At 45.0% G+C, this 12,270-nt stretch overlaps 1 protein-coding gene across 9 annotated transcripts in view; it reads right to left on the bottom strand.

The window, feature by feature from the left end:
• Window positions 1-5,981: 5,981 nt before the first annotated feature.
• MOB3B (MOB kinase activator 3B) overlaps window positions 5,982-12,270 on the bottom strand; it is an 87,475-nt gene continuing 81,186 nt past the window's right edge. For all 9 annotated transcript variants that reach the window (XM_048931212.1, XM_048931211.1, XM_048931213.1 and 6 more), the window contains one exon: window positions 5,982-12,050. In XM_048931212.1, the coding sequence (XP_048787169.1) occupies window positions 12,021-12,050 (30 nt within the window). In that variant the 3' untranslated portion in view covers window positions 5,982-12,020. The remainder of the gene's footprint in view (window positions 12,051-12,270) is intronic.

Below are 12,270 nucleotides of genomic sequence, written 5' to 3'. Positions count from 1 at the left end.
CAGTTTCGGCCATTCGTGGCCGAGTGAAACGAATCTTAAGCACAGTCACCCTTCTGGGAGGCACTCATTTCAAAGGGCAATAGCTGCCAGTTTTCAAATCTTGATCGCTTGAAGGCTTTTCATTAAAAGACATCATAGAGAAGAGCGTTGCTTTCCAGAGACAAAGGGAAGCTCAACCTCTCTCCTACATTGTCAGGAGATTAACAAGCCCTCCAAGCAGCTGGGAGGGGCAACAAGGAGGGGACCTGTAGGAGTGTATACCAAGGCTTTGGAAGATGTTGGTGAGAGAATGCACAGAGGCTGCTGGTGCCTGGCCTGCCTCAGACGTGCTGTCCCGTGTGACACCACTGAGCAGACGTGGAGCACGTCATCTACCGAAAATGTGTGGTACAGCATTTGTGCCAGCGCCTTCACCTGTGTGCACGCACGGCCGGTACAGCCAGTGAGTGGCAGCTGCACACAGTGGATTTCAGGTACCTTCCATTTCCTTGCAGTAGTCCTGGCAGACACACTATGCAGGTCTCTGCTTGCAGTTGCAGAAAAGATTCGTGTTGCTCTTTAACTAGGGGTGTTCACCATTATTTTCAAAGCTGACATGCTAAGCTATCTTTTAGCATTAACAACAAATACTGAAATTAAAGCCAGGCATATGCATTTTGCTTCCTTACAGAAAATAATAGATGTGCATGACTGTATTAGTAGGCTTAATTTCAGAGCATTTGTTCTTAGCTGTCCTGCAATTGGCTTACAACAGCCTCATTGTCAGTATGCCATAGATGACAGATTCTACTCCATTTTCATTTTTCAAGAAATAATTATATGGCCTGTCATTTTAATGGATAAGCATTGCTACACGATTGAAGTTAATGAGAGAAATCCTGTTAAATTTATGTCATGGCCTTTGAAAACGTATTGCTCCTTAGACATAAAAGCATGTTCTATTTAGGACCAGCTCTGCAGTTTTTCACACTTCTCAAGTTCTGCAGAAGAGGCCCAGACAAGTGTTCAGTGGAGCTGATAGTTCCTCCCCACCCATGGAGTGCATTCCCAGGCCAAATGCTGTCCTCACCTGATCTTACCCAAAACCAGTACTAGGGAAGGTTCAAGAAATAGAAAGTACTGTGAGGAATTTCATAATAACCTGTGAAAAATAATTATGCTCAGAAAACTATTAGTTCTGCTTCATTTTGAACATCAATTCACTTTTCACCTTTGTTCTTTCACTGGCTCCAACAAGAAGCTTTCCCCTTCACTTGCTGGCAGTACCGGTTGCTTGCTCTGTACCCCTCTTGTTCCTTTTGAGCAAGCAGCAGCGTTTTCTGAAGGTGGTACATAAATGCTATTGGCATACCATCATCCAGCCAAGATCTGTATCGAGGGTTAAACTTCAATCTACAAATCCACATACAAGTACTGGTGCTCCCAGCCACTGGTGCCTTGCTAGCCACACCATAGGAATCAACTTACTAGCTCATGGGAAAGCAGTTAGAAAAAAACATGATCAGTATTTGTGTTTGAGAGCAAACTTGAGATTTTATGTTCTTCAGTGTTGCATGCAGTTACTGAGAAAAAGGATGTGGCCTCCATCCCTGCTCTGGCAGCCAGGACCCCTGCTTTCACAAGGCACCATGGGGTGCCCCTGTGCTCACTTCTCGCCTCATGGCCCTGAGACAGAAGCTTTATGACAACTTGCAGAAGTGTCAGTTCTCATGAGCTTTTGGTTACTTTTAGGAGATTGAGAGGGTTAAAAAATAAATAAATAAACAAACCAGGGGAAAATACACCTTTCCCCACCTTTTTCTGACTCACCCAGGCACTTTTAGCCAAAAATTCATCCCCCAGCTAGGCCTAGCTCCCCTTGGTTTTGGAACACACTACACTCAGTTTTTCTGCTGAAATAAATGTAGAATCCCCTTTCACATACTTCAAGATACACAAACTTCTCCAAGGAATCTGTGGAAAGGGGTTCTGCCAGCCTCTGTAAAGGGTTGAACTTCCCTCCCAGCTGCTTGCCGTATTCACCTGGCTCAGTGTCCTGCTTTGTGTACTGCCTGCAGGTCACAGAGACTGCTACCACACCAGCTGTGAACAGGGGAATTCACAACCATACCTAGCATTACCTAGCACAGAAACCTGTATTGAAGGGTGGCCTGTATCTGAAACCTGCTCACTAAGAACACCAGCTCTGCTTCAAGGCTATATGCATCAGCTTAGAAACTCACTGTCATACCGCGGTGTGTGAGAAAGATAAATGCAGTGCATTAAATGAATAGGATTTTGTTGTTTCTCCCCTTTTTTATTTTTCTGAAGAGTTTGTCTACTAAGCATGCTTTTTTTCTCCTTGTGCTTGATCATGCCATAGCTACCTAAAAAATTAAGTGAGCACGCAGATTAATTACATACAGTATTAACATGATTATTATGATCATAGAATCATAGAATGGCCTGGGTTGAAAAGGAGCACAACCGCTCATCCAGTTTCAACCCCCTCTGTGTGCAGGGTCACCAACCAGCAGACCAGGCTGCCCAGAGCCACATCCAGCCTGGCCTTGAATGCCTCCAGGGATGGGGCATCCACAGCCTCCTTGGGCAACCTGCTCCAGTGCCTCACCACCCTCTGAGTGAAAAACTTCCTCCTGATATCTAACGTAAACCTCCCCTGTCTCAGTTTAAAACCATTCTCCCGTTTCCTATCATGATTCACACCTTCTTTCTCTCTCCTGTTTATAAGCTCCCTTCAAGTATTGGATGTCCACAATGAGTTCTCCCCAGAGCCTTCCCTTCTCCACACTAAACAAGCCCAGTTCTGAAAGGTGGAAAAGGGGCCCCATAAGAAAAAAGCAAAAAGAAGGTTTCACAGTAACTGAGAATAGGGGAGGGGATAGAGGGGGATAGTTAGGAATAGTTTATAGAAGCAGGAATGTAGAGCTTGTTAGAGAAAGGGGGATAGCAGACACAGTCTGGGATAGCGAGGGGGATGAAGGCCATGCTGATAAGGTTTGAGACATCTGGCAGGGAGGTGATTAGATGTCCACAGAGTAAGACAAAACTAGTTTGGGGGATGCCCCCCCTCCTCTGTCAGGAGTTATGGTGAGGAAGGTCAGAAGCCTTCACGAGAAAGATAACAAATTCTTCAACCCATGACCCACTACGCACGCACAACAGGGGAGGGTCTGCATGCCTTGGGGTGTAATAAATGTGTATCCAAATTCTGGGAAACTATTGATTATGTATTAGTTTGGCCTATATCTGTAGCACAGTTTTTCTAGACAGTGTGCAAGCTTGGAGGAATTATCCCCCTTGCACCAGGGCTTTTGCACAGTTGCCAATAAAACATACCTTCTCTATATCCTTACAGGCTATAGGGTTTGATTTTCCGCACGTCAGTTCCCTCAACCTTTCTTCATAGGAGAGGTGCTGCAGCCCTCTGATCATCTTAGATGATCCTCTGGACATGCTCCAAGAGATCTGCGTCTTTTCTTGTGCTGGGGGCCCACTTTGGGTTTAGTGTGATGGCAAATGGGAGAAGAGGCGGTTTAATTCTGGGTCTTAACTCAGTAGATCTTACACGTGGGTGTAGAACTGATTCTTGTTTCCATTAGGAAAGGTAGAAAACACTTAATCCTATGCATTGTCTAAATGGTAGCACCACTGAGCCAGAGGCTGCCACCACACTGTGAGATGCACCAACTTCAGTGGAGGTGGCTGTGTTCACACTTTGCTCCCTTCACACACTGGAGGATCAACACCTCTCAGCAGGCAGCTGAGTTGCTGCCCGTTGTATAGCAGAAATTAATGTGTCAGGTGCTCAAAGCTGAAGTAAACACACAAGTGTCCTGGTTTGCAGAGCTGACTGGCCAGGCAGGATTTCCTGGTGCTCCAGGAGGACTCCATGGCCCAAGTCCTGATAGTGATACCATACAGTAGCAGGAGAGGGGCTTAGTTTACTCCCCGTATAATGAGATGCCACCTCCTCCTTCTAACTACCACCACTCCTTGTGTCATATTTGTTGCTGAATGGCCAGTAATTACATGGTATGTGGCTTTTAGGGATGTGAGTAACGTTGGTTTTCACTTTGCTACTAATGGTACATGTGCACCCAGTGTGAATTGGATTACCAGCCAACTTACTTGTATTGCTTCTAACTGCTGTGATATATTAAACACAATCGAGGGGTTTGACTCATGAGGTCCACCTGCTGTATGTCAGAACTACTTTGTTCATCAGGCACAGTTCTCTGTTTTTTGAAGTATCTCCTGCTGAGTTTGCATCACTTCTGCTTTATGCTGGCTCTGGGGACCATGAAGAGCAATGTGAAAAACAGGGAGGATGAATTCTGCTTTGCCCCCTGCTGTGCAGCAGCAGGGAGTGCCACGCATTGCATATGTGATGGAAATGATGCAGCTGACAATGTTTCCCAGTGCTACAGGGAGTGCAGGCTAGCTGTGACACTTCCCCTGGCTGCTTCACTCCTCAGCTGACCTAGGAAGTGGCTTCAATGAGCCAGGGAGCTGCATGCAGCAGAGGAGCAGCTCCTTCCCCTGACAGTGAATGTCTTCTCTTGCCTGGACGCTCAAAATGGCAGCAACAGAGCAGATTCTGATGGTGTCATGCTGTGACCAGCACACCACTGCAGCTGGAGGCCACCAGTCCAGCCCACACCCAGAGCATGGCCACTGAGCAGGTTGCTGAGGCTGTACCCAGTGGGATTTTTGGTATCTTTGGGGATGGAGACCCTACAGCCTCTCTGGGAAACCTGCACCGGTGTTCTACAGCACTAACAAAGGTTTTCCTTATGTTTGAATTTCCTGTACTTCACTTTGGGTCCAGTGTTTCTGCTAGAAACTGCTGATTCTTCTAGATGCCACTGAGAAAGGTCTGGCTCTCTGTTCTCCACTCCTCACACCTGGTATTTATACCTGAGGATGCCCCACTGGCCTCTCCAGGTTGAACCTGCTGACAATAGTCAGGCTAATTCTGTGTAATGCAGCCCCGATGCCTCTGTCTCTGCCTCCAGGGAGGGCTGATGGGTCACGGTCATCTTGGTGACCACCAGGACCCCGGGTCACTTCCTGCCAGGCTCCTTTGCAGCCAGGTGCCCCCGGCATGCATTGGGTTGTTCCTCTCCATTGGCAAGATTCTACACCTCTTCCTGTTGATCTTACGAGGATGCCTCTTCATCCAGCATGTAATGGGCAACTCTGCATGGCAGCAGATCTGTCCCATGTTACAGTATTCGCACGCTACCTTGAGTACCATCCTGGTATTCCCACCACTGGGATTCTTTCAGCTCTGCTGAGCTCAGCTCCTTTTAGCAGCTGTCTTCCAGTCATCCACCAGTTAACATGCTAACCTTCAGCTCCATCAGAGACACCCAAAGTCCAGAAGCATGTGGTCCCAACCTATCCCACAGCTATCCTTAACCTCCTTTCCCTCTGCTTGCTCCCCTTCAGCTCTCTAGCTGACTCACATCCCACTTTCCCCATCTCCTTGTGGTGTCACGGGTCCCCCGACTCCCAGCTAAGTCCACATGCAGCAGACAGTTTCCGTTTTTCCCTCAGGCCTTCACTTCTTTCCGTGACCTACAAAACTCAACAAAGGCTCCTTAGCTTTGCTGTCAGGAGATGAAATTCTGCCTTCAGCTGGCTTGGTGACACCCATCTCTCTTGACCTGGGGTATCCCATCAGGAACCGACGGCAGAGCGCGATGCAGCTACCTGAGCCTGAGGAATGGTGGGTGAGGACAGCAGGCCAGCAGAGCACCAGGAGGGCCACTTGCATGGCCAACCAACATCTGCTCCATTTCCCCTGGTGTCACCCCAGTGCCAGAGGGCTGCATGGAAGCTGGATCATCAGCTGTGACTGATCTTAGCTGTCTCTAACTTCTATGAGCCTATCAGGAAATTTCATCCTGCAGTACAAACACCATCTGCATTTTTCTGTCCAAAGAGATAGACTCCAAACAACTTCACAATATTCCTCAAGATTACATTTCATTTATTCATAATATTTGGATTTTACAGCTTCATCTACTTAGGACTGATGTGAAAAATAATCTGGTGTTCTTTTAATGACTACGACAGTTAGTGTTGGTCTCTCTTCCAGTCGGTCTCTCTTACAGCTGCAACTTATTTAATAACAAACAAAACAAAAAGAGTCTAAGACACATCTGACATCATTAAAAAAGGAATCAAACAACACTGATTCATGTAGGAGGAAAAGGAATCAAGCACTTGTTTGTTAGAAATATCCCCTTAAAATAGCACAAGAAAAATACATATTCAATGGTAAAGCTCAGGACATGTATCTGTGCTTATCTACACACCGGGAATGCACACTGCACACCCACTGAAACATACCTGTGTGCATTCACACATACACATCTGACAAATTCAAAAAAAGCAATTCAGTTTTTATTCTCCTGGAAGAATATTGTAGTATCTCTTTGCTATATTATATCTATCTTTACAACAGGACGGAAAACTTACTAAAACAGAAAAGAAGCAATTACTTCTAAGAGTTCCAACTTACTTGATTAAATCCTGAAAACCACTGCTTTTCTCATTAGTATAAAATACATCAAAAAGTGGTTTTGATCATTTTGGATCTAAATGTGTTTCACTATCAGGTTCTTACAACTCATTTGGCTTGCTTCGCCCTCAGAACTCTTAGTAAAATTATTAAAATGCCTTCAAAATCTTTCAATATATGTGAAGTTTGATCACTGACCACTTGTGTTATCCCCCTCCTCAAAAATCCTCCCAAAATTTAAACATGTTCTACAATAGCAAGTATATTCTTATTTTATATATAGTGCATCCTGCTTTGAAGTGCCAGCAGGTACTTGGAAAGAAAAAAACACGTAGGAAAGACAAAAGCAAAAGAAAGGCATGGTCTCCTGCAGGATGGCTCCAGGACGTATAACTTGTTCAACCTAAGTCTAAAGGGGCTAAAGACCTTGTTCTGTATTTTCAAAAGAAAACAACTAGTCCTTGGAGCTTGATCTCCAGATTCAAAAGGTGGGTCCAGGTGAATCAAATGAGATTCAACTCAGCAAAGTGCAGAGTTTTGCACTTGGGCCGGAAGAATCCCAGGCATCCGTACAGACTGGAAGGAGTGGTCCTTGAGGGCAGCCCTGCAGAGAAGGACCTGGGGGTCTTGATAGATGAAAAGCTTAACGTGAGCCAGCAGTGTGCTCTTGAGCTCAGAAAGCAAATGGTATCCTGGGCTCCATCAGAAGAGGGGTGGCCAGCAGGGACAGGGAGGTGATTGTCCCCCTCTGCTCTGCTCTTGGGAGGCCCTGTTTGGAGCACTGTGTCCAGGTCTATGTTCCCCAATACAAGAAATACAGAGAGCTGTTGGAGAGGGTCCAGAGGAGGCCACGAAGATGATCAGAGGGCTGGGAGCACTTCCACAGCAAAGACTGGCTGAGGAAGCTGGGCTTGTTCAGCCTGGAGAAAAGAAGGCTGCGGGGTGACCTCATTGCAGCTTCTCAGTACCTAAAGGGAGCCTACAAACAGGAGGGGAATCAACTCTTTGAAAGGGCTGGTAACAGCAGGACAAGGGGAAATGGTTTTAAGTTGAAGGAGGGAAGACTAAGGTTAATCTTAAGGGGTCAGGGAGAAGTTCTTTACAGAGAGAGTGGTGAGGTGCTGGCACAGGCTGCCCAGAGAGGATGTCCCATCCCGGAAGGCGTTCAAGGCCAGGTTGGATGGGGCCCTGGGCAGCCTGGTCAATTGTTAAATGGGGAGGTTGGTGGCCCTGCTTGTGGCAGGGAGGTTGGAGATTCATGATCCTTGAGGTCCCTTCCAACCAAGGCATTCTATGATTCTATGATCTAAATTTCTGTGGTGGAGAGGCGGCTGCCTTTGGCTGGAAACAACCTGGAATCCTAATTAATAAGAACGATGAAGACCTGAGAGGCTATCACTAATCGTGGTCCAGATACTTGCTCACAAGGGCACCATTCTCTCCGTGTCCTCTCCACACAGTCCTGGGAACGTGCATGATTACTGTGATGGTGTTTACCCCTTAGGTTTCTCCGTGTCTTCCTTAAGTGTAAATAGGTCTGAGTTACATTTTTTTTCTCCTGTCCTCCTGCCCTGTTCTTAACAAATGCACTGGTCAGCAGAATTAACCACGACTATTGTATGGCAACGAGTTTTGCTTCTTAGAGCTTGAGTTCTCGGAAAAACTCAAGTTTTCACCTTTTCTCATATCCAAAAGGGAATAATCAATTTCACTGCTGCTGAAAAGCCTCCCTTTCTAGTCCCTGGAACTCCATCCTTCACTAAACATAAGGGACGTTAAGATCTTTTTCATATTAGATTTGTTGCTACAGTCTAGCACTAACCTACATTCACACAAAGCAGAAGTTCATCACAAAATCTCTTATGGCAGAGACGAATCAATGAAAGCTATTAATCAGTCTTTAATCACTGAAGGCAATTTTGGTATCACAGGAGTCCTGAAATAAAGGTGGCTGTGGCCTCTATCAACTGAAGTGATCCCACTTAGAGTGCCTTGAAGCTCAGTACTAAGAACACCTCTTAAGATAGTTGCCAGACTCACAGGATTTTTTCTAGGTATGAAAAAAAGAAAAAAAGATCTTATTGAAAGGCAAGAAATAAAGCAAAACAAAACATAGTTCCAGAACCACATGAAATGCTAATAGGACACACGCTGGAGAATGATTAGGAAGACACATAAATGGTAAGGTCAAGTAGAAAGATTTTCTCAGTAGGTGGAATGCACGCTTTTGCATACCATCACATTTAAAATAGATTTCTCTTGACATATCCTGAGGAATCACATAAATCAGGACCTGTGATCAACACCCAGAACAAGAGTCATCTGGATGTGGCCCCAAGCAGATTGCTGATAAAGCTGGAATGCCTCAGATCTGGATCCAACAGGCTGCTGCCCCTCTCTCCTCCAGGGGAAGAGTAACTTGACATATTCATGTAGCAGTGCCATGTTCCAGACATTATTCATAACAAGATATCAAGTACCAAGCGCGGGAAATGGAGAAATGGCCCATGGCACAGGATGGCAAGGCCAGGGCAGGATACCTCTGCAGTGAAAGTAGTACTTGTTGGGAAACATTTGGCCACGGACCCAACCCTGCCATCTGGAGGAAGTGTATTTCATCATCTAGCAAGTTTCAATTTGGCTTTGGATGTTTTTCACAGCAAATACAGCTCAACAGATTTGCGATGCCCAGGCATCACACCGCCCTTAGCGTGGCACAGATATAAAGTGAAGAGGCTGCCAAAAGGCCTCTGCCCTACTACCTACACACAGAACTTGGGCCTGTGCCTGTCACAACACCAGTGGGACCGACAGAAAGAGCTCAATGCTCACAGAGAAAACACAAGCTGGGGCAAAACTCCACCTTCTTCCCATCAGAGCAAACCACCAAACCAAGTGCAACGTGTGGTGGTTCAACTCCTGGGTTGAAATCCCTTTCCAATTAGACTCGTCAGGATTTTGGCCCTGGCAAACACAGATCCTCTAGGATTCCACAGTGAATATTCCCTCCTTTGCCTCCTAATGCTAGAAAAGGAAACACAAGAGCCAAGGAAACTGAAAGATGGTTTTAGAAAAATAAACACACTCCAACAAAGAACTTTTGCAAACATGCTGAGATTAACGCGTTTATAAGGTTATTCAAAAGTAATTCAAAGTAAATGGGAGCAAATTCTTCTGCATTTCCAGACATCGCTACAGTAATTAGACTCAAGACAGCTTATGGTAAGGACCAGAACAAACTGAAGGACAGATTATTTTATGCAAAAATACTGTTTCTCAATTTCTGCAATGGCACTTTGACCGTTATGTTAATCTTTAATACACAGCACTGCAGTACTGCCCAGCCATAGGAAGAGAAGATGGGAACTGACAACAGTGAAGTTCAAGTACACTGTATCAACTACAGCTCCAGTTACCAACAGGACAATGACCTGGCAGGCTTTGGAGAAGGTGTAAGAAACCTTTTCAGATGTAATCAAGGCTGCAATTCCACGCATATCCGTGTAGCCTTCTTCCAAGGACACAACATTTATCATTACATCTAAAATGAAGCAGCAAAGCCCAGCAATAGCTTTGGCAATGAATACCACTAGACAGTTATACCATGCCCGAGTGCCAGCACCCCAGAGGTGTTATGTCATGCAACCCACAAAGAATAAACCTAACTGAAAGTAATACTGGAAGAGGAAGGACACTTCAGCCTACTTCCCTGAAAGCAAAGGATGGCACTCCTTGTGTCATTCTAAAGATGCAGAAAAGTCTCCACCTAGCTATGCTGAACGTTCACAGACAAAAGCCATTTCTCCCAGCAAGAACAGCATCACCAAGATTTATAAGCTCTATTTTAAGCAAGCAAGCAAGCGAGAAAGGCAGAATACACGACAACATGAACTACAAAGGGACTGTGGTTATTCTTAATCACTGCTACACCTCTATTTTCTAATGTTCCAATCACTGGATACTCCATGAGATTTCATTCTGATAATGTCTCAGAAGAAGTAAACATACCTAACTCGCTTGTAGGGAAGGCAGCAATAGGGTTCAGCACTTAAAAAGGAAAGAGTAATCTTTCACAATAGCAAAAATGTGCAAAATTCATCAGAAGGCACAGAATACGTAGGTGTGTTCCATTCAATCCCCATTTATTCAGCTAAACCTCTCCTGCGATCTGCTAAGTATTGCTTTTTGCTTCTTTTTTTTTTTCTAATTTAATTTTTTTTTTTTTTTTTTAAGAAAGCCTTTCATCAGGGTATATTTGACACAGAAGACTGGATCTACGGTGTTTACATCCCTCCAGGCTGTTTACCAATGTGCTAAGTTGGACTAAGAACTGGGGAGAAATATTCTCCAGTGCAGAAATAAGGCCACACTGCTAGCACAATTCAGATGCAAAAGAGTCCTTTGCTCAGTCCCTCCTGGTCTGACAGTTATACTATTCATCTTTACTCATCTTCCTCCCAGTTACCGAAATTACATTTCTTTTCCCCTGAAAAGATTAAACATTTGGGAGAATGAAAGCTGTCCTTCCTCTAAGGGGATCATAGGACATCAAGTTACATCATGCACTGGTGCACTTTGTAGGGTATTTCAGGAAATGCTGACAATATACGTGCTTTCTTATGTAATGCAGAAACACTGAGCAGATTTGCTGTCAGTCACAGTAAGAATTTGAAGACAGACATCAACATTGCAGGGCTGTGTCTGGAGCTCCTGTAGCTGAGATCAGAGGCTGACCCTCCATCACCCCATTAGGAATTGCAATGAAGCACAAGCTGTTGATGAGGTCAGCAAGGTCAGGGCTAGACCGGGCTCGAAGTAACGTGATGTCCTTGCAGATGTTCCTTTTGATTGCAGGAGAGTAGGACTACATGAACTCTCAATGTCCCTCTCAACACAAACAATTCTGCAATTCTACGGTCAGCAAAAGGACGGGGCTGTGTTTGTGGAAACACAAGGCTCTCTGGCATTTGGGAACAGCAGCCAAGCCTTGAGTGGTCTGGTGATGGATGGGAGATGTTCAGGTAAGTTCTCTGTAACTCCAGACTGACTCGATATTCCACTTCATTTAGGAAACAAAGCATAAACTGAGGAGCAAAATAAAAAGAAAACAACATTGCAGCTAGTAATAGTTTCATTTGAATACAGTGGATCCGGAGGTCAGCCCAGGGACCTGAATTTCAGTGGGCTTTAGCAGCAGGAACATGGTCAGTCATTACTTGCGCCTCAAGAGGTTCTTAGCCTTAATGAAGAAGCTAGGATTAATATGAAGTCGATTCTTCTTTCCCTCACGTCAGCCGGATGAGGTTCCTAGCAGCATACTCTGGGTTAGGAACACTGACAGTAGTGGAAAACTTTTGTGAAAGTAACTGCAGTTCCCATCTTTTCTGCTTTCTTGGATTGAAAGCAGATGCATTCTGCAAAGGCTGCCATGTTCTGGAACTCTGCAGCAAGGATGAAACTGGACATGTTCTCTTCTGTGAGTGGCTCTTCAGTGACACAACCTGGTTGTCATCTCCTTCTGTAAAACAAGAAGGGAGAATTAAAATGCAAAGGACGTTTGTTTAAAGATTTGCACACACCTCTTCCCAATTACCACTTCTGCATTTGTGCCAATTTACACAGCTTTATATGCCACCATGTTTCTGCTCCTCTCTGTCAGTTTCAAGGTGAAGATAATTGGCAATTAGCATGCTGTGTTTTGTCACTTTTGACAGCTTTAGTACCTTGCTAATTTCCTA

The sequence above is a fragment of the Lagopus muta genome, chromosome Z (assembly GCF_023343835.1).
Source record: "Lagopus muta isolate bLagMut1 chromosome Z, bLagMut1 primary, whole genome shotgun sequence".
Taxonomy (NCBI): domain Eukaryota; kingdom Metazoa; phylum Chordata; class Aves; order Galliformes; family Phasianidae; genus Lagopus; species Lagopus muta.
The sequence above is the reverse complement of the archived record's forward strand: the minus strand, read 5'-3'. Positions and strand labels throughout refer to the sequence as shown.